At 34.4% G+C, this 24,140-nt stretch overlaps 1 protein-coding gene across 2 annotated transcripts in view; it reads right to left on the bottom strand.

The window, feature by feature from the left end:
• The window catches only part of RABGAP1L (RAB GTPase activating protein 1 like), a 560,468-nt gene that overhangs the window by 496,361 nt on the left and 39,967 nt on the right, over positions 1-24,140 (bottom strand). For both annotated transcript variants that reach the window (XM_074349821.1, XM_074349820.1), the window contains exons 2-3: positions 7,498-7,668; positions 5,816-6,008 (exon numbers count right to left, since the gene is read on the bottom strand). In XM_074349821.1, the coding sequence (XP_074205922.1) occupies positions 5,816-6,008; positions 7,498-7,635 (331 nt within the window). In that variant the 5' untranslated portion in view covers positions 7,636-7,668. The remainder of the gene's footprint in view (positions 1-5,815; positions 6,009-7,497; positions 7,669-24,140) is intronic.

The raw sequence follows: 24,140 nt of genomic DNA, 5'->3' as shown, positions 1-24,140 counted from the left end.
AGTAATGAAGATAAAATAGAATATTAAAAAATAATCCAAATTAAAAAATGAAAAAAAATAATAATCTAAAGGAACACAGGAAAAGGGGGGGCGAGGGGACAAAAATCGAATGGGACAAAGAGAAAACAAACAGCAAGAGAGAAGGTACACTTAGATTCAAACATATAAGAAGTTACATTAAATGTAAATGGTCAAAACAGGGCTCATTAGTTTTTTCTGTCAAGGGCCATATTATAACTATTTTAGGCTTTGTGGGCCAAGAGAAAAAAATCTAGGATATTAGGCAAGTATGAATATAAAAAGAGAGAAAACAACTTTCAAAAAAAAATTTTTTTTACAAATTTCAGAAAACTTAAGCACACTGAAATTTAAAATTCGTATAACTTTCATGTATTACAAAACAGGATTCTCCTTTTTGATCTGTTTTCAATCCTTTAAAAATATAAAAACAATTCTTCCTTACAAGTCATACTGAAAACAAGTAGTGGGTAGGACTTGGCCCATAGGAAGTAGTTTGCTGACCCCTGATCTAAACATACCAATTAAAGACAGTTCATCAAACTGGATTAAAAAAACCAAACTCAACAACAGGCTATGTATAAGAAATACACACCTTAAATAAAAGACACAAAAAGGAAGGAAGGAAGGAAGGAAGGAAGGAAGGAAGGAAGGAAGGAAGGAAGGAAGGAAGGAAAAGAAATAGCTGTATCAAGCAAACACTAATTATAAGAAAACCAGAGTGGCTATATTAATATTAGAATAATCAGATTTCAAAATAACAAATACTAACAGGAGAAAAAGAGATATTTCACATGATAAAAGGGTCAATTTGTCAGGAAAACGTAACTTAAAAAGTGATTGTGCCCCTAATACCAGAGCCTGAAAATAACTGAAACAAAAATTGGCAAAACTGAAGATATTCAAACTTAACTAGTCAGGCTGAAGTAACAAGTCTGCTATAGCTTCGCCTATTAACCAAAAACATTGGGCAGAACATGAAAAGTAACTACCTGATTCTTTTTTAAAAAGCAAATAATAATAGATTGGAGAGAGCAGTCAAAACTTGAAGCACTACCAGTACAGTGTTGAATTCTCTTTTATATTTTTTCATCCTTTATATCCCTCATTAGACCTAAGAGCAGCCCAAATTGCAGAACTGTGAAATGAGCAAGAAAACTGAGAGAAATCCAGTCTTTCTAATTAAAGGACAGAAAAAAGGAGTCCTGGTAAATCAGAGAGTGTCTGGGGAATTATAACAATTTTTCTCTCTCCATCTCCTTTTTCCCTCCAAGTTCTACCACAAGGCCAGCCCCAGTGATGGAGCTGCACTATAATGGGCAGGGAGGGATGGGGGAGGGATGGAGTAGTGACACAAGCATCTAAAACTCAAAGAAACGAAACCTGTCTCCAATGGGTAGAACACCAAAGCGAAGGAGCTCCGCTCCTCTGGTCCAAAAAGGAGACAGAAACCTCTGCTATTTTTTTCTTTCTTTTCTCTCATCACTTTGTCCTAAATTTGACTTCAGGCATACAAGACCACACAACAGCACAAAGGAACAAAAACTCTAAGTGAGAAATTTGTCTCTTCTACTCAGGGGAAGAAGGAAAACAGGCCCCAAGAGCCAGAGAGTATGGGTGAAATCCTGAGGAAGAGAGTTGGAGAACATAATCCTCTAATTTTGTGTATGAACTAACACAAGTCTTGGGTTCACCACCATGCTGTACATGTTTGAAACAGATCAAAGAAGATAGAAAAGGCTTTGGAATTGACTAACTTTGGAATCAGAAAGCAAGAAAGAACATACAGTCTGGTGGTAACCAAGTGGACTGCTTGCTAAAATAAAATCAACATTCTTCAGAGGATTTTATCTGGAAAGAGAATCTCAAACATTCAGAAAATCTGGGAAACAATTCAGTTACTCAACCAACAAAACAACAGAAACAGAAACAGAAAATGGTGACCAATTCTCAAGGGAAAAAGCAATCAACATACACCAGTCTCAAAATTATGCAGTTGTTAGAATTATCAAAGACTTTAAAATTGGTATTATAACCATGCTCTATGATATATAGGTGAACACATCTGAAATGAATGAAAATATTGAAGTCTGCAGCAGAGAAACAGAAAACGTAAAAAGAACCAGGGTAAATTTAAGAACAGAAAAACAGGACATCTAAATTAAAATTTCACAGGATGGGCTGGGAACAATGGAGATAACAAAATAGTGAGTCAGTAAACTGGAATATAGGTCAATTATCTAAGTTGAAGATAGAAAATTTGATACATTGATAGGAAATTATCTAAATTGAAGAAGAGGGAAAAAAAGATTGCAAAACAGTGAAAAGAACCTTAGAAATTGTAGGACAATATGAAACTAATGCTTTTGTTGTCTGAGTCACAGGAAAAGAAGAGAAAAAGATTACTGCACCGCAAAAAAAAAAAAATTCTAAAAAATGTCTGAAAATTCCTCAAGTTTCATGAAAGATATAAATTCAGATTCAAGAATCTCAATGAACACCAACAAAGATAAATGTGAAGAAAACTATACCTATATAATTAAACTGCTGGAACACAAAAATATTGAAAAATATTGAAAGCAGACAGAAAAATAGCATGTTACAACTAAGGGAACGATAAATGATTCAAATGATTGCAGATTTCTCATGAGAAACTATGGAGAAGAGAAGACAGCAGAATAACATCTTTAAAGTACTCAAAGAAAACAACTATTCAAAGAATATTGCTCCATAAAAAGCCAGGGGTTAGATGCTTCAATGGAGATATAAACAATTATAATAGCTAGTGATCCTTTTAGTAACCTATTAGTGGCAAACACGTATCATCCTGGGCACCACCTAGACCCTAATCCCACCCACAACTACATGTATCGTAACAACAGCCTTCATGTAGACAAAACTCCTTATGACTAGTGGAGATCTTGAGTTATGCAGGCAAATAGCACAATATTTTTAGCAAGCCAACACTTTTAGATCTAGTAAAATCACACACCAACATAAGAAATTCATTTCCTCCTAAATATAAATTCAGTCCTATTTAAGTCATACTTTTAATTCCATCATTCCATCCTCAGCAGAAATATGCAAAGAGTACCAAAGAGCATGGGAGGAAAGACTCATCCATATATCTAAACAATCTTTTAGTACACTGCAGTAAATTAGCAAAGATTCCCTATACAGTTGAATTCAAGTAGCCAGAATATAAGTTCACCAAATGACAAAAAACCAACACATTATCATGACGTTTAAACAAAAGCTCCAGATTTATCTAATTTTATCATTGGCAAACTACATTCCTTTAATATTCAATTTGGCCCATTTAAATCTAGATACTTTCCAGACAGATCCTAATAACTGAAGTGCTGCGTGATTTTAAACCAACCACAACAACTCTGTTAACAAAAACTGTGTTGACTACAATTATGAAGAGGCAGCTGAAATGTCTTGTCTTAGTTCTTTCAGCCTGCTATGTAACAAAATACCACAGACTAGGTGGATTATAAATAACAGCCATTTATTTCTCACAGCTCTGGATGCTAGGAAGTCCAAGATCAAGTCTCTGGCAGATTCAGTGTCTAGTGAGAGACTGCCTTCTAGATTAGCATCTTTTCACTGTGTCCTCAATTGCAGAAGGGACAAGCTAACTCTCTGGAGTCTCTTTTAGGACATTAATCCCAATTATGAGGGCTTTGCCCTCAAGACCTAATCACCTCCCAAAGGCCCCACCTCCTAACATCATCACCTTGGAGGCTAGGATCTTAACATATGAATTTTGGGGAGAACACAAAACATATGACTTTTTATTGAAAATGAAAAAAACAATACATAACCAGAAAAGAATGCTAAAAATTTATTTGAAAAGCAAAGGAAATTCTTATCCACTGAGACCTTCAGTGAAAGTTACATTTTTTTAAAATGTATTTACCTAGTGTAATGGGTGTTGAGATCACAAAAAGGTACATAATACATGGTCCCTATCAAATAGGCTCAGAAATAAGAATATAATCTAAGCCACTGCAAAGGAGAATTGATTCCAACAACCTATCAGAGCTACATTAGAAGATAAAAGTATTGCTTCTTTTTTTTTTTTTTTAATTTTTATTTTTAACTTTTTTTTTTTGGTGGGGGGAGGTTACTAGGTTTGTTCGCTTGTTTGTTTTTAATGGAGGCACTGGGGATTGAACCCAGTACCTCCTGCATGCTAAGCATATGCTCTACCACTGAGCAATACCCCATCCCCAGTATTGCTTCTTTTTGATTAATCTATTAACCAAGAAATAACTATGTATCAGTATGCTTTGGGTTTTGGGGGAGGGTTAAGGATTTAAGAAATTCAAAAGATAAAATAAAGCACGATGAATAATATAATCTCTCATGCTCCCTCAATCAAAAACTACAAAAATTAATACTTTGTAAGGTTTGTTTCCAAACCTGTATCTTTTCAAATCATATAGCTATAGATATAGATACATATCTTAAGTCCCCCTGAACTTAAATCTAGCCATAAATATGAATACACACTGAGACCAATGAGTCTTTACAGTGAATCATTAAACCGGGAGGTGTTTTGGGGGATCCCCAACACATTGCAAATTATCTTCTCCATTTAGCCATATTTATTATGGTACCTTTCTCATTCAGATGATTTAAGCTTTTATGTATCAAAATGCAACTATCTTTTCCTTTGTGATTTGGCTTTTCCTATCCTGACAATCACAAAAATATTTTATTTTCTTCTAACAGGTTTATTGTTCACATTTACATATTTGATTCACTAGGAATAAATTTGGGGCATAGTGTAAGTTAGGGCCGTCATGGCCCCATTGTGCAGCACTTTGGCCTGTAAGTACCCTACACCAACATTCACAACTGGATAGTGAATGCCTTAAATCAATCAGGATAGTCTCATCTCCTCTGTCAGAGTGACTTACTGAGGAGTCTGAAGGTAACCAAGGCCTCCACCTATCAGTTCACGTCATTCCCCTTGACCACTAGAAAATAGTTCAGTTGGTCTATTCAGAGTAAAGCTCACAACTTTTGCTCAATGGGTAGAAGATCAGAGCCCTTCTCTTTGCCACTAGGCATGAACAAATCACCTGGCCTTACTTATGAATTTCTGCTATCTACTTTGTGACCATAAAGGAGGCCATTTAAGGAGAAAGATGGCAGGAGAAGACCAAAGTTGAGTAGTTTACAAAGAAATATTATCAGAGCCCAGATCAAACCAAACCTCCAGTGTTTAAACCAGCTGAAGTAGGGGCTGGTTTGGTTTTGTTTGGCTTTGCTTGCATCCAAAACCATTTTGATTTATAAGCTGGTATTCCTACTATACATCCTACTCATTCATGCAAGAATTTTTTTTTTATTACACTAAAGGAGTCGATACGCTATTTTACTTAGAATTTTCACAAATTTTAATTTGAAATAACTGTAGTCACACTGAGTAAAAAGGCACATCATATGAAAGAATGTGTCCATTACACTATTCTTTGATACTTAAGAATTTATTCATTTGTTCAGTAAGTATTTATTGAGGGCCTACTATATGCAAAGTACTGGGGGTAAAATGAAGACTCAGACATAGTCTCAGTTCTCAAAGAACATTGTACTTCTACCTGTAAAATCAGTCTCAAACAGATACATAAGAACCAAAGTGAGAACTCTCAACCAGAACTAAAAAGCTGGTGGCCTTGATCTTAGGAAATGAAGCTAATAAAATTTTCTAATTTTCATCTTAAAGTTTTCATTATCACTTTATCCCATTTCTCTTATGATTTCTAAGAATTCGATACAGTACCTGTATTTGACGGATCCAAAATTAACTGAAGAGATGGCTTATTTGTTTGGCTGGCTGAAACATCTCCAAATGAATGGTCTGAAATCTCACTGGAACTTGAACAATCAACAAGAAGGCTGCTTTGCCCTTTCTCAGAATCTCTCAAAATCTCTTCCATGGCTTTTTCCAATTGTTCATCACCATTAGAAACTATCTACAGACAAAGAAAGACAATTCTGTTTCAATCGTAATATGGTTCTGGACTTAATGAAAATACTTCATTTCTAGGATAAATTTAAACAATATAAACATTTAAATTTAAATATAGTTACTGAATACCAAGAATTTATACAGTTGTACCTAAGATAATTAAACATAATACAAAGTCCTGAATCATAAAATCAAATAAATTAGAGGATTATTAGTTTCTGAAAAGGATTCTTCAGAAACACTTCAGGCAGTTTCCAACTATATCACATCTAAGATCTTATTTACAGAGACTTCCTTTTCTTGTTTTTTTCTTTTTATTTTTTAGTAACACATACTAAATACCAGGTAACTAAGTGTATGTTTTAAAGGGGAAAATGGATAAGTTTAAATAAATGGTGTGTAGTGTGATTACCGTTTAAAACGGCATATTTTTTGCTATCATAGTGTAAACTGATTTCTGATTTCTTCACAGATTTTGCTTGCTAGCTGCCAAAGAGTATTGCTAATTTTCTTACATTTAAGTTGACTCATCTTTTTCTTAAAAGCAAGTGAGACACAAAGCCTAAGTAAATAAATCATGCCTTAAATTAAACACATTAATATGAAAATACAGTTAAGTGAATTTAAATAGTTATTTATTTAAATAGATATTTGAATAAATTTAAAGAAATCCATTGATTATTTTAATAAAATTTTTATAAAACAATATCCTCAACACAATATAAAATGAGTACTCACCAATCTGATTTTTATAAAATTTTATTAGATTGACATCTTATTAGATTAATATACTAACATACCTTTGATGTCATAATTAATATTAAATAAAAATCATAAATAACATGTAGTATTTTTTACTAATTTTTCTGTTCTTATTTCTAGAAGATGGTTATGAAATTCTCATACATGTATACTTGGCTTTGTTTGGCTCTTTTTCTTTGAGTTAGAAAAGGAAACATAAAAATGAAAAAGAAAAAAGACTACATCCAAATAAAAACTCAACTGCTAAAATTACAAAACATATATTTAAAAAATATTCAGACAAGTCAAGTATTAAATCACATACAAGAATGTTACCAGCTAACTTAAAACATAAAAATCATAAAGTCTCTAAAGTGAAGATAAAACATAACTATGTATTTATATAATTTTTAAAACCCAACAGTAAGACAAAAATATCCAGATAAATTAAATGTATGCAAGATTTAACCATTAAGTCTAACTTGACAATTACTCTTTCTCTTCTTTTTTCCCTTCTATTCCTTCTTTCTGAATTCTAAAGTAGGAGATAAACAACCAAAAGCAAAAAATTTTCAAAATATACAAACCAAATAATTAGTCTCTGTATAAACCATTCATCAATTCTATTCTCAGTGTCAGGACTTAAGAAAAATCTTTGAATTTTATATATCTCCCGAGGTAAGTTATACCTAGTTTAAAAAAAAAAAACCCATAATTTAAAATAATATCATTTGTAGCAAAGAAAAAAATACCTTCAGTTCAGGTTTTTCATCATCTTTTGTAGAAAGATCATCTGCATGCTGAGGAACCAAAACAAATTCTTCACTGTTCAGTGCAGTCACAGAATCCGATGACCCACTAACCTTCTGTAATGAAGCTCTGACCTCCATTTCAGTTCTGTAAACTTCTCTTCCCACATCCACCTGGTCAAAACCACAAGGATTAAGAACAAAAACTACTGAATAAAAACATGAACTATTAAGTACCTGATCAATCTTTGGCCTTTAAAAAATGGTTCATGCAAAACAGAATTCTGCTGGCTAGATTATCTCAAAGCTAGGGAGGCTCCCTTCTCGGACTGGGCCACATAATGGAAATGTACTCTCTTTACCCTGAGTTTCCAGACTAAAAGAACCATATTGTTCCCCGAAAAACAACACAAACCCACCCATATCTCAACTAAAATTCTGGATTACTACTGTTTGGCTCTCTCTCTGTATCTCCTAGAAATACTGGTTTTGATCTTTTTAATAAATAGAGGAAATAATTGAGCGTAATACTAGAAGTGTCTACAAATTCACACACACACAAATAAAAATATATTCACTGAAATTACTTTATAGTTAAATCTAAATGTCTGCAAAAACTTATCAAGACCAACTATTGTACCTTAAAATATTTTTTCTGTCTCACTTTAGTTGACTGATTAACACAGAAATCAACACCCAAAGCCATGTATTTTTCTTTTCCATACACATTACGACTTACGTACAGGGAACAACAACAATAACAAAAACAGGTAGGGGACAAAAAAAGCTTTCACATTGCATTAACGTAGCAAACGATGTTTCAGTAATTAAATAGCAGCGTGGTTGGTTCTGTTTTCTGGATAGATCTCTACACCACAGAAACTCAACATCCTCTTATCACTTCCAGAAATGCAAATATTCACACAACTAATTTTAACTGAACACATGCACTATATAATAAGACACTACACTCAGCACTGGGGTCACATGAGTGAAGACACAAGCTGCCTCACCTCCTGGAGCTTGTATCTAGTGAAGAAGAAGCAAGTGAGCAAATGAGGTAAACCGAAATTATTTTATAGGCTATGAAGAAAAACAAAAGAGGTTGATGCAAAAGATCAGCTGTAAGGATCATAGGAACAACTTTAAGTAAGGTGTTAGGAAGGACTCTCTGAAAGAGGAATATTTGAGCTGAAACCTGAAAGACAAAAAAGAACCATATATTAAACAATCTGCTCAGTAACCAAAGGGGTAATGTGACAGAGAGGCAGGACAAGTAGGCCGGTACTAAAGAACACAGGTCCTCGTAACCATGGTAAGTCTTCTGATCTGTGCCAAAAACTCCCCAGAAATGTTCTTTTTCTCTTTCTAATTAAGTTACTTTGTTCATTGCCTCATATAAATATGGCTGCAATATCTCATTTTGCCATTAGGTGACACTAACACCATTTCTTTTGGGGAAAAAAAAAATTACTTCTCCCTTCCAAGTTACACTTCAAAAAATTAATTACTTCCTAATGTTATCAAAAATCAAAGTTTCTAATAATATTAAAATAAATAATACTGCATACTCCAAGGCTAGTTTAATTAGCTAGCCTTCATTTACTTGTTAGGCATATAAACATCCTTCCTTTTTAAAGCCATTCATTCAAGCACAGTCATCTGTCCTCTAAAGGTTTTTCTCATTTTGTGTATTACATGTTTCTGAAAATGCAGTATGTGTTAGAAGCCGTTTTTACCCTTCAGGCTGACTCATGAATCCCTGACTGCCAAGACATCACATATTCCAGTTGTTTTTTTCTGTGGCCAGTCCTTCTCCAAATGCTTTTAGTTGCCACTACTCTACTTGACATCTAAATGTTGGAAATTCCCCAAGTTCAAGTCCTGAGCTTTTTCTCTGATTCCCGCCACACATTCTAAGTAATACCTCTCATTGCCATATATTTAAACAGCATCTATATGCTAAAAGTCTCCTGAATTTCTATCCCAACCCAAATGTTTCCTTGAAATTCCTGATTTTGAATCCAACTCTTTACTTGATACTACCACGTTGAATTCTTACCAGTGTCTGAAATGTGACCCACATGGAATTCCTAATGTCTCCTTCAAAGTTGTTCCTTATTCAGATTTCCCATTTCAGTAAATAACACCACCTTCTACCAAAGTTGCTCAAACAAGAGATCTGCATGTTATCCTTATCTTCATTCCTCTCAAGCTATATTCTCACCCACTTTATAAGCCTCCTTACCCATCTCCTACCTCCAATCTTCCCCTTTCTAATCTACTCTTCACAGAGCTGCCAAAGAAATCTTTTGGAAAATAAGTTGGATTACATTAAAACTCCAGATTAAAATCTTTTCACTAACCTTCAAATAAAACCCAAACTCCTCACCAGGGCTCACAAGGCCTGAAATACACAAGGCCTCTGCCACTTTATCATTACAACTCTTCAGTAACAGAAAGTTCTTTTTCACTTTAGGGTCTTAGCTCTTATCTCCTAGCTTCATAAGGCTGACTCCTATAGGTATCAGCTTTCATTCAACCGCTCAATAAACATTTAATGAGCCCGTATCACGTGACAGAAACTATAATGGGAACTGGAGATTATATGATTAGTAAGATGAGCGCAAGCCCAGTCTTCCTAGAGCTAACATTCTTATGGATGTGATAAATAAGGAAAAAGAAAATAAATCAGGATCACATACTGGAACAAGTACAGCAAAACGTGATGATGAGAAAACAGGAGGCAATATGGGCCCAGTTGACATGCGGACTTACTAAGAATAAGCAAACCACAGAAAGAACAGGGAGAAAGAATTTCAAGTAGAAGAAATAGCAAATAAAAAGGCAAAGATGTAAGAAAAGGCTTACAGGAACGGAAAGGAGGCCAGGATAGCTATATAATGAGTATGGGTGAGAATACAGCCGTCCTTCAGTAACCACGGAGGATTGGTTCTAGGACCCGCCACAAACACCAAATCCATGGATGCTCTGAACCACTACATTATATAGTCTCTTCAAGTTTCTTCATCTGTTCCTTGAGACCCAGGGTTGGTATCAACAGAACATCACTATGCACAGTTAACTTTCTCCACATCTCTCCTCCATCAAAATTTATCTGTCTCTCCCCTCAAAGCATTCTTCTTAAATAAAGGATAGTTAACCTGATAGTTAATTCTGAACTAGCATGTTAATGAATACTAATGGTTGCTCAATTTAAATAAGATGTCCATTTTTAATAGAGGTTTTCTTTAGCCCAACAGAATGTCAGATATTCTGCCATGCTAACTAGAAATCTATTAGTGTATCATACGTAATTTTGTGACCTCTGCAGAACACAGGCCAGCACTTCTCATTCTACTCAGAATTATGACAGCTGTCATTACAAGCATAAAAACTCCCGCCTTGAAGGGCCTTAAGGATACTCTCAGAAGTTTGCCTGATGCTACCTTACTGAATTGGGCATTGCTTTGAACTCAATACAAAGATGACATACAAACTTACAAATTTACACACAAACACAAAAATTTGGGAAAGCAAAGTCAGTATTTTAAAATATTTCTACCAGTAAGTAATAAGATTTAAAAGAGAAAAGAATAGTCTTTTCAATAAATGTTGTTGGAACAATTAGATATCTACATGGAGAAGAATGAAGCTGGACCCCTACATCACACCATACCCAAAATTTAATTCAAAATGGATCACAGATGTAAATCTAAGAACTAAAACTATAAAACCCTTAGAAGAAAACATAGGAGTAAATATTCATGGACTTGGGTTAAGCAATGGTTTCTAATATGACACCAAAAGCACAAGTGGCAAAAGGAAAAAAATTGATAAATTGGACTACATTGAAATGATACCATGAAGAAAGTAAAAATAAAATCCACAGGATGGAGGATTTCTGGTCAAGATGATGGAGTGGTAGGACCACGAGCTCGCCTCTTCTTGCAACTACAACAAAACCCCAAATGACTGCTAAACAACCATCAAAAAGAAGACTGGAACCAAGCAAAAAGTTCTTCTTCAACTAGAAACATAAAGAGGGAACCAAAGCAGGACAGTAGGACGACTGTGCACGTGATATAATCAAGCCCCACACCACCTGGGTGGGTGACCCACAAGCTGAAGAATAATTAAGTCACAGATGCCCTCCAAAAGGAGTTAGACTTCTAAGCCCCATGTCAGGCTCCCCAGCTCGGGTCCCAGCTTTGGGAGGAGGAGGAGACCCCTAGACATCTGGTTTTGAAGGCCAGTGGGACTTCACTCCAGGAGCCCCGTGGGACTTGGAGAAACAGAGACTTCATTCTCTTAGGAAGGGTACACAGAATCTCATGTGTGTCAGGTTCAAGGGCAGAGGCAGTGATTTCATCGGAACCTGGGCCAAGCCTGCCTGCTGGTTTTGGAGGGTCTCCTGAGGAGGTAGGGGACGGTTATGGCTCACTCAGGGGACATTAAAGCTGGTGGCGGACACTCTGGGAGTGTTCATGTACATGAGCTTTCCTGGAGGCTGAAATATTGATTGGATCATTAGGACCAAGACCTAGCCCCAGCCAACAGCCTTTAGGGAAGCCTTAGGCCAAACAACGTACAGGGTGGGAACACAGCCCCACCCATCAGCAAACTTCCTAAGCCACAAAGTCTTCTAGACATGGCCCTACACATCAGAGATCCAGGACCAAGTTTCACCCAGCAGTGGGCAGGCATTTACTCCTCCTACCAGGAAACCTGCATAAGCCTCTAGTCCAGTCTCATCCACCAGGGCAGATACCAGAAATAAGAAAAGAACAATCCCAAAGCCCGTGGAAGGAATCCACAAACACAGGCTAGACTCTACACTGGGACTCTACAGGCTGGACTCTGCCTGGACCTTGGGTGACAAGAGAGGAGTGTACTGACGGGACGCATAGGATGTCTCCCACAGAGGGCCACCTCTCCGAGGTCAAGAAACTAACCTATCTAAAAATACAAATAGAAAGATAGACAATATGAGGCGGCAGAGGAATATCTCCCAGGCCAAGGCATAAGATAAAATCCCAGAAGAAATAAGTAACAAGGAGATAGGCAATTTATTTGAGAGTTTAACGCAATGATGGCAAAGAGGTTCAAAGAACTCAAGAGGAGTATAGATGCACAGAGCAAAGATTTTAGCAAAGAGTTGGAAAATATAAAGAATACCCAAAGTTGAAGCATAAAATCACTGAAATGAATAACACTCTAGAAGGAACCAAGAATAGAGTAAATGAGGCAGAAGAACAGATCAATGAACTAGAAAACAGATTAGTAGAAATTACTACTTCAGAACAGAAAAAAGAAAAAAGAATGAAAAGAAATGAAGATAGTTTAAGGGAACTTTGGGACAACATGAAGCATGCTAATATTTGCATTATAGGACTCCCAGAAAGAGAAAAGAGAGAGAAAGGACCTGAGAAAATTTTTGGAGAGATAAGAACCGAAAACTTCCCCAACTTAGGAAAGGAAAGAGTCACCCAAGTCCAGGAAATGCAGAAAGTTCCACACAGGATCAATCCAAAAAGGAACACACCAAGGAACATAGTAATCAAATTGACAAAAATTAAGGATGAGGAGAAAATATTAAAATTAGTAAGAGAAAAGCAACAAATAACATGCAAGGGAACTCCCATAAGGTTATTAGCTGATTTTTCAGCAGAAACTCTGCAGGGAAGAAGGGAGTGGCATGATATATTTAAAGTGACAAAAGAATATTCTATTCAGCAAGGCTCTTATTCAGATTTGATGGAGAAATCAAAAGCTTCATAGATAAGGAAAAGCTAAAAGAATTCAGCACCACCAAACCAGCTTTACAACAAATGTTGAAGGAACTTCTCTAGTCATCAAACCATAAGAAAAGAGAACAAAAAGAGAAAGAAGGAAAAAAAAAAAAAAAAGACCTACATAAGATTGCTTTGGCAGTTCGGGGTCTTTCATGGTTCCATAAAATTTTCGAATTGTTTGTTCTAGTTCTGTGAAGAATGTTATGAGTATTTTGACAGGGGTTGCTTGTATCTGTAGATTGCTTTGGGTAGCACGGCCATTTTGATAACGTTGATTCTCCCAATCCAAGAGCACAAGATACCTTTCCATTTCTTTGTATCATCTTCAATTTCTTTCATCAATGTTTTACAGTGTTCAGAGCATAGGTAACCTCCTTGATTAGGTTTATTTCTAGGTATTTTGTTATTTTTGATGCAGTGGAAATGTTTATGCCAGTTATAAAATTCTGGTTTTTGAAGTGTAAAAAAAAAAAAGTGAATGTACGGCCACAAATGGCAAAATATTCTTCTTTCTTATGGGTGAGTTGTATTCTATTACATATATATGCTGCATCTTCTTTATCCATTCATCTATTGATGTGCATTTAGGATGCTTCCATATCTTGGCAATTATAAATAATGTTGTTAATAGTGGGGTGTATGTATCTTTTTGAATTAATTCTTATTTTGTGGTTGGCTTTATTCCTTTGATAACTACATAAGTTTAAAAAGTCAAAGCTCTAAAGTTTCTTAGAAACAATGAACAGTACATATATACATATTTTTAGTATGCACAGTATGTGTATATGTATTTACATGCAATAAATTATATATATGCAGTCAAACTGTAACAATTCTACCTAAAAAAAATGAAAAATTTAAAAAAAAAAAGGCAAAAAATCCCCCCCCCCCCAAAAAAAAATCCACAGGATGAGAAAATACCTGCAAGTCAAGCTGATAAAGACCTGGTATCCAGATTATATGAGGAACTCTCACAAATCAGTAATAAAAAGACAAACAATTCAACTTCTGGTATCACCTAAAGAGCATGGAAATCATTACCTCTGTCCCCAAAACAAGAAAAGGTTGGACAAATTGAAAATCAACAGCTCTTCTTAGATCCATCAGAGAATTGAGGTCACAGGACAAACTGCCATGCCAAATCTGGAGGCAGTCAAGACAGAGACAGCAACTAAGATCTGTTTACCTGAGCAGAAGGCACTGGAGTCATAAACTGAGTACACTTAAATAGTACTTTTGACAAACTGCTGGAAGCTAAGTATGGAATTTGGGTATGGGAGGTGAGAGTGGATTGTGGAAGGGTGGCTTCAAATTTTTTGCTTATTAAGTTGGTACTTAATAGTAAGTAATAATAAAGAAATTTCTAACATAAGAAAAGAGAAAGCTGGAAAAGCCATACTGATTTTAGACAAGCAGACTTCAGAACTTTATCAGAGATAAAGAGAGATATCATATAATAATAAAAAGTCAATTCTCCAAGAAGACATAATAATCCTCAATGAGTATGCACCTAACAAGAGAAAATCAAAATACATGAGACAAAAACTGATAGAACTGAAAAGGGAAATAAACAAATCCACTATAATAGTTGGAGACTCCAACATGTCTCTAAAATTGACAGATCTAGCAGGCAGAAAATTAATAAAGATACAGATGACCTGAAGAGCACTGTCAGTCAATTTGATCTAATTAACATTTATAAAATACTAATATAACAAAAAAAGAATACATTTTCTCATAGGGAACTTTCACCAAGGGAGACCATACTCAAGGCCATAAAACACTCTGAAAATTTTTTTAAAGAATAAAAATCATACCAATATTATCAAACCGTAATAGAATTAAACTAGAAGTCAGTAATAGATAGCTTGGAAATTCCAAAATGTTTGGAAATTAACATACTTGTAAATAATCATGAGTCAAAGATGACTCAAGAGAAATTTTAAAATATTTTGAACTAAACAAAAATGAAAATACTACTTAGCATAAGTCGTGGGATGCAGTAAAAGCAGTACTTAGAGATTTGTTGCATTGAATGCATATACCAGGGAAAAATATCTAAAACCTGTAACTTATGCTTCCTTAGGAATCTTAGGAAACTTAAGAAAAGATCAGATGAAATTAAAAAAAAAAAGCAATTAATAAAATTGAAACAGGAAAACAATACAGAAAAATTTAATAATAAAAACCAAAAGATGGTTCTTTAAAAAGATCTATAAAATTGATAAAATCACATAATATTCTAGCCAGGCTAAACAAGAAGAAAAGAAGACACAAATTACTAACATCAAAAATGAAAGGTCATCACTACCAATCCCCTGGACATTAACAGGATAATAAAGAAATACTACAAATAATTCTATGCCCACAAATTTGGTGACTTAAATGAACTGGACCAGTTCTTTGAAAGACATGAAGTACTAAACTTCACACCAAGGAAAATAGGTAACCTGAATAGCCCTATATTCTTAAGTAAATTTAACCAACAATACATAATAAGCTTCCAAGAAAGAAAGCACCAGACACAGATGGCTTCACAAGTTAATTCCACCAAACATTTAAGGAAGAAATACCAAGCTTCCACCATCTCTTCCGAGAAATAGGGAAACACTTCCTAACTCATTTTATGAGGCCAGCATTCCGCGAATATCAAAACTAGATTACAAGAAAACTATAGACAAAATATTGTCCATTAATGTATAAAAAGAATTATACCCCTCCAAAAACACCAAAAAAGTTAAATTAAAAAATATTATACCCCATGCATGAAAGACTGGCTTAATGTAATCAAACAAACCAATAAGCTAAAATAAAATCATGACCATGACAATTGATGCAGAAAATCCATTTGACAAAATCCCATACCCATTCATGATAAAAAAAAAAAAAACCTCTCAGTGATATAATAGATGGTATTTCCTCAAGTTGATAAAGAACATCTACAAAAAAAAGTAGTTAACATCATACTTAATTATGAGAGACTAAAGAGACTGTACCCCTTCCCCTTAAGACTGAGGACAATGCAATTATGCCCTCTTTCACCACTCTGACTCAACTTCGTAAGAAATAAAAATTATACAGATCAAAAAGGAAGAAATAAAGCTGTCTTTATTCACAGATTACATAATCACCTATACAGAAAATCCCAAAGAATCTACCAAAAAAACCCTAGAACAGTGAACACAGAAAAGTCACAGGATACTGGGGCAATATACAAAAGTCAACCTCTTCCCTACACACACAAAATAAACAATTGGAATTAAAAAAATTTTAAGAGCAGTATCATTTTCAGTAGCACCAAAAAGTGAAATACTTCGGTAAAAATCTAACAAAATATCCATAGGATCTGTCAATAGAAACCTACAAAACACTTGTGAAAGAAATTAAGGAAGATTCAAATAAATGCAGAGATACTCAATTTCCATAGACTGGAAAACTCAATATTGTTAAGATACCAATTCTTCCCAAGTTGAGTACTTAGATTCAAAAAATAATTTGCTAAGACTGAATAAACAAACTGAGCACTCAACTAGCTGCTCAAGGACAGGGATAATGTCTCTTTTTATTTTATTCATCAACACACCCCCAGCACAGTGCTGACATACAGCATGGGCTCAATAAACATCAGTTTAATAAAGTCAATTATTTTGGATATAGCAGGTTGCACTCCTGTATCAGGTAGGAAGTTTTACTGATGGATTCCAAAGTCATTTAATCTTAAGATTCTCATTCTATATGATGTGTAGAAGAATTCCATTCCAACAAGTCAATTCAAAATATAATTTGCTAAGTCTACTATTATGCAGCAGTATGCTATGCAAAATGTTACTTTCTCCTTGTATACAGTGACCTACTATTATTTCAAATCAAAAGAAATAGCAGTTGGAAAACTTTCTGGAGTCTTTTTAAATAATATGGAGTTCACTGTTCTGTAAACTCAAAACTAACATGTTTCAACTCAGCATATAAGACAGAGCAGCGCATAAAAGCAAAACTGCTTTTAAAAGCATTTATATAAAGACTGCCCTATTATAACCCAAAAATTAGAATGTAAAATCTGACAAAGGAATTTTACGTCTCTTCAGGCACAGAAGGGGAACACACACACACACACACACACACACACACACACACACACACACACACACACACACACACACACACACACACACACACACACACACACACACACACACACACACACACCAGGACTGGGAACTGCTCTAGGCATAAACATTTTTATTTTTAGGGCATTTTAAAAGTATATGAGAATAAGAAAACTGATCAGTGCCACAGAAAATCTGATAAATGTTTCTTCTATTCATCCTCTTCTACCCTCCTCTGAACCCAAAGGAGTTTAATAAATTGGTAGACTTGAATAACTTAAGCACACACTTATTCTCCACACCTATAGTAATTCTGTCTAATGAAATAGCTTTTACTTCTTACTTCAATGCCACATCAATTTTGTCAAATGAGCAGTATGATATCTAAATTAACACCTCACTTGGAAGCCTAAAACTACAATTTCACGTGTACAAGAAACAGTAAAACAACATTCAGCAAAGTCTAACTGGAAGCTATCTTCTTCTCAAAATAACCAAACACATTCAAAATTATAAAATCGTGATGTACATGGTCCAATTTCTTTCTGTGCCAAATGTGGTTAGCCTGCTTCTTGCTTTTAGATTATGTATTTGTACCTACTCATTTTCAAGTGACTCCTGAACTAAAATAGAAAACTGAATATATGAGTGTGAGTCAAAACAGGATAATCTGGGAAGATAATTGGGCATGAAAATTAGAATAACTATAGTAGACCCATTACAATAGTGGAAACAGGAAATATTCTCAGTCTACAAAAAGAAAATGAGGATAAATAATTTAAAACATCATTTACCAACCATAATCCTTCTGTGCTTTAAAGAACTGAGTCACTCCTGGGAAAAAACGACTATGACCTATGTTTACTAAATAGTCCATCCAACATTCTACTTCTCAGGCAAGAGCCACACCAACAGGTGGGTATGTATGCATGCATGTGTGCCCCTGCCCCTGAAAAAGGCATGAAAGAACCTTATTAATTCACATTAATTTAGTGGATACCTGTTTATATTTGTCTAGTAATAATCTCCAAACCTTTTTTTCTGAGAATAAGCCTTCCCTCTACTCAAACCACATGGCTTTTATAGAAACCTCAACCCTACAGCCAAAGAGATCCAAAGGTGGACACTGAATCCAAACTAGACCAATGAACCTAACCCCTTTCTATCAATTATTTTTGAATAATCACGTTTAAATTGAGTTCCTGTCACATGAAGCATACTAATCCTAACAAAATTATATGCTAGAAAAAAAGATGTACAAGATATATTTTAATAGGTTGCAGATGGCCATATGGTTTCATGTAGTACTTGTGAAAACAAAAATCTAGGTGAAGGAAAACAAGAGAACCTGAAAATTTGACAATAATTTCCCAGATAAACAGTATAGTGGGTGTGATGAAGAAAAAAAAATAAGTAGAGAAAAGACTTATTTGAAATAATTACATAAAAAAAGGATAATACAAGTGATGCTTACAATCAAAGGATGGTTTAAAAGGCAAAGAAGAATGTTTTATAACCAAAATAGGAAACCATCATAGTACACAGGGGAATTTTAAATAGTAGGCACATTATGATTGTTGCTACGTAATATTCCCATGTCACAAAAACAGGCTGCAAAACAGGAAAAAATTTTTATTTAAAAAATCTCTATTAGGATGGTGAGATGTGAAGGTGACTGTGGTGGATCCGATTACTGCTACCAATTTTTCACTCCCTCCCTATTACAGAATTGTACATTAATGCCTCTTGCCATGTTGACTTTGTAATGTCTCCAATTAGAATAAGTCAAACATGTACAGATAAATGTTTGGTTTTTAATTTACGTTCAAGTAACTAGAGATTAAAATCTAACAAACTAAGTACAAAAAGGTATAAATTTTTCCCATCAGGATTAGAAACTGTTACTTAAGCCAGCTAACTCTGCCAATTTGCCAAAGAGTAAGATGTCACACATGTATTTTACATTCTAGGAAAACCAGATTGTTAGCTAACACCTACATAAGAGCTTATATAAAAACATCTCAAGTACCTATTTTAGTTTGATTTTTCTCTCGCTTCTTACTCTTACTTGCCACAAAATCTCAAATTCTTAATAAAAATAAATGTTAATTAAAATAGTTTACATTCATTATCTTCTCTTTAGATAAAGAAACACTTGGATTAAAAAGTATAACCCTCACATCTGTTTCCTATGAATAAATCACCATCAGTCTGAATCTAAGAAAATACTTTTTCATAACCAATGATTCTAAGAATAGCAATTACTTCTTTAAGGGTTAAATACATAAATAAAAGTGGGAGAGGAAGGTTAAATTGGCTCTCACAATAATGGAAGAATATACTATTCAGGAACTAATGAACAGAATTGACCGTTTAAATAAAGGAAGATGCTTTGGAACTGAGGAATAATGTATGAATAAAATTCCTTCTAAGACATGTGACTCAAGACCCTATTGGTCATGCAGGTAAAAGAACATGAAATTCAGGTCTGATAAAGTCCCACAATCTTAAGTGTTTATATTAAAGGCACTGATTTTTGTTTTTACTTTACTTAGTAGTAAGAATTTTAAAATATTACTATTATGCCATTAATTCTCATTACAATGTAATGCACACAGTTGATGATCACAAAATCTCATTTCCTTCTTGATTACTATAAATATCTTCATTTTGGAAAGACTTATTTTTATGTAACCTAAACAATCACTTTAATAAAACAAAGTACTACGCTAGATTTCAGAGTTAAAAATTCACCTACTTAAAACAAAAAAAAGTTCACCTGTTCTAAATTTGCTCCTATTAAGTCCTTGAAGCTAAGGATTATTTACTGTCTCTCCCACTCTAAAAACTAAAAGTAATATCACAGTCTGAAAAGTCACTGTAGGACTGGTTTAGTACATTAAATAACTCCGTAATTATCTAGACAACAATGTGTTTATTACTTCATGAAACTTAAAAGGCCTTTCCTTCTCTGTGTGTTATAAACAAGATCTAAATCATGTATACGATGGATTCATGTATACATCTTCATCATTACACCACAATTACAACATCTTAGATAAGGAAAAGCACCAATTATTTATTAAGAACCATTCAATCATTTTGTAGTCTCCAGATATACCCAACACTTTAGTACTTCTCAAGAACAGGCAAAGGAATCCCAAATATGGATAGGGAGAAGAGAAACAGGACAACTCGTAATAAATATCTGTGTTCTGACAAAGATAATTCGCTGATTTTAATACACATACCCAACCACTGTAAATATGCCCACCTGGAGGACTTACGATATGGAACTTTATCTAATGTATACAGTATCCATTCAACTAATAATTATTAGGTATATCCTCTGTGACAGGAACCATGGCAAACACTGAAAATACATTCATATAATATGGGGTTCTGTACTCCCCAGGAACAGGTGCCAAATATGTGCCCAGAACTCCAAGAATATCTATACAATATAGATGACAACAGATTTTTAAAAAGCAAGAGACCAGCAGTACTGTGTTATGTTTAAGAAACAGGTAATCAAGCAGTATGGTAATGAAAGGAGTTATCTGTGTGCATCAGAGGGGTTATTTGTGAATAAGCAAAATTAAGAAGGAAACAAATTCTGTGGTTTTTCAAAGTAGATTAAGTGGAGCATTGAGGAATTCTTTCTCCCACTGACCACTATGCGTGAGATGGGGCAGTGTCTGAGTTTGGAACTAAAACGACTTACAAGAGTTCAAGCTCACTGAAATACTGAGAGTGAAGGTCATTAAAGCCTAACTGTTAAGAATCCAACCAATAGAGTCAGACACACAGACACACCTGGGTTTAATCTTGTTTCCACCATTTACAACCTTTATGACCTTACGTAAGTAAATCTCTCTAAACTTCATCTAGTTTAAAACAGAAGAAATAATATTCACCTTAGAGTTGTTGGAAAAGATCAAATAATATGATGTATGTAAAACCACTTGTCACTCTGCTTGGTACATTTTTAAAAACTGAATATGTATTAGTGATAATCATTTATTGCTCTTTTCTACTACACAGTGAACTCTGCATCAGTCATTGCAGGGGCTGTAGCAGTATCACCTCCCTTCATTTTATTTAAAGATTTAGTTTGATCCACATCCATCTCTTTTTACACATCTCAAGTTTTACCTTATGCTATGACCAATACTGTGCTAGCAGAGACCTTCCACTATAAAAATAAGCAGAGAAAAAAAACCTCATATCCAAAAAGGTACCACAGTTCAAATTATGAACGCTAAATTGAACAAAGAAAGCAAATTTCCTCTGAAATAGATTTACTGAAAGATACAGGAAAACATTTATAAAATTTCTAATGATGCTCTTGGGACAATTCAAGAGACAAGTATATATAAATGAAATTATAGCAGGAAGTTATGAAGGGGAAACAATCTAAGATTAGGAAAATTGCACAGAGACAAAAATAACAAGATTACCAAAGAAAAAACCACAGCAGATATGGCCAACAGATTAGATATTTCTTCAGTAGTTCAAATTAATAAAGATAAAAAAACTCAAAAATTTGTCCCAGATAGGATAAAAGGCTTTTATGAAATATAAATGCCAAGAGAAATATGAAGATCAGATCCAAAAGAGGCCATCTAAATTAAAAAAAATAATAATTGCAGAAGAAAACAGAGAACTGGAGTGAGAACACTAATGCTGAAGCCAATAATAATAATTCTTGTACTATTTCTTAGCATTTTACATATTACAGATGAGTAAACTAAGGCACAGAAAGGTTTAAAACCTTGCCCAGAAACACTAGGATCATAGGAAGAACTGGAAACCAAGTAATCTGCTCCTCAGTTTGTGGCCTTAAACCACCATACTATGTCCCTCAAAAAATTATTAGAAGGAAATTTTTCTAAGTTGAAAGGAAACCTGAATCTGGACATCTAAATACTTTGAGTACACAAGGAAAAATTAATTAAAACATGCTAACATCAAGATATAGACTAGTTCAAAGAAAAAAACAATTTTAGAGAAAAAAAGGAGAATTATCTACACAAAGGAAAAGAGGGGAGGAGGGTTGGGAAGACCAAGGGGAGTTGATTAATCTCAGACTTAACCCTTTCCTCTGGAAAATAAAAAGTCAAATTATAATAATGCAAACAAGCTTTCACAGGGAAAAACAGATCAAAACTCAAGAAACAGAGTGGGAAGGTATAGCTCAAGTGGTAGAGTGCATACACAAAATCCTGGGTTCAATCCCAAATATCTCCTCTAAAAATAAATATATAAGCCTAATTACCTCCCCACCAAAACAATTTCAATTATTTAATTTTTTTTTAAATTCAAGAAACAAAGATCACAACCCATACTTATACACATTCAAGACCAAGTATTTCTCAACTGGAAAAGAACTCAGAAAATAGATCATTCATATAATATATTCTTCCTGAAAATAATTACCCAAATACTACAAAAAAACAGTCATCAGAACAGCATGGTATTGGCACAAAAACAGACATATGGATCAATGGAACAGAATAGAGAGCCCAGAAATAAACCCACATACCTACAGTCAATTAATCTTCGACAAAGGAGACAAAATATACAATAGAGAAAAGACAGTCTCTTCATCAAGTGGTGTTGGGAAAGCTGGATAGCTGCGTGCAAATCAATGAAGTTAGAACACTCCCTCACATCATACACAAAAATAAACTCAAAATGGCTTAAAGACTTAAGTTTAAGACTTCACACTATAAACCTCCTAGAACATACATAGGCAAAATACTTTCTGACATAAATCTTATCAATGTTCTCCTAAGGCAATCTACCCAGGCAATGGAAATAAAAAAAAATACAGATGGAACCTAATCAAACTTATAAGCTTTTGCACAGCAAAGGAATCCATAAACAAAACAAAAAGACACTACAGAATGGGAGAAAATATTTGCAAATGATGTGACTCATAAGGGCTTAATTTCCAAAATATATAAATAGCTCATACAACTCAATAACAAAAAAACAACAAACCCAATACAAAAATGGGCAGAAGACCTAAATAGACACTTCTCCAAAGACATCCAGATGGCCAATAGGCACATGAAAAAAATGTTCAACATTGCTAATTATTAGAGAAATGCAAATCGAAACTACAATGATGCATCACCTCACATCAGACAGAATGGCCATCACCAAAAAGACTATAGATAATAAATACTAAAGAGGGTGTGGAGAAAAGGAAACCCTCCTACATACACTGTTGGTGGGACTGTAAATTAGTGCAGCCACTATGGAAAATAGTATAGAGGTTCCTTAAAAAACAAAAAGAGACTTACCATATGATCTAGCAATCCCACTCCTGGGCATATATCCAAAGAAAATTATAATTCGAAAAAACACAAGCATCCAATGTTCATAGCAACACTATTTACAATAGCCAAGACACAGAAACAACCTAAATGCCCATCAACAGATGACTGAATAAAGAAGATGTGGTATGTATACCCAATGGGATACTACTCAGCCATAAAAAAGAATGAAATAATGCCATCTGCAGCAACATGGATGGGCCTAGAGATTATCATATTAAGTGAAGTCAGTCAGACAAAGATAAATATCATATCACTTATATGTGGAATCTAAAAGAAAAATGATACAAATTCTATTTACAAACCAAAAAGAGACTCAGACATAGAAAACAATCTATAGTTACTAGAGCGGAAAGGGCAAGGAAGCACAAATTAGGAGTTGGGGATTAACAAACACATAT

The sequence above is a fragment of the Camelus bactrianus genome, chromosome 21, assembly GCF_048773025.1.
Source record: "Camelus bactrianus isolate YW-2024 breed Bactrian camel chromosome 21, ASM4877302v1, whole genome shotgun sequence".
NCBI lineage: Eukaryota > Metazoa > Chordata > Mammalia > Artiodactyla > Camelidae > Camelus > Camelus bactrianus.
The sequence above is the reverse complement of the archived record's forward strand: the minus strand, read 5'-3'. Positions and strand labels throughout refer to the sequence as shown.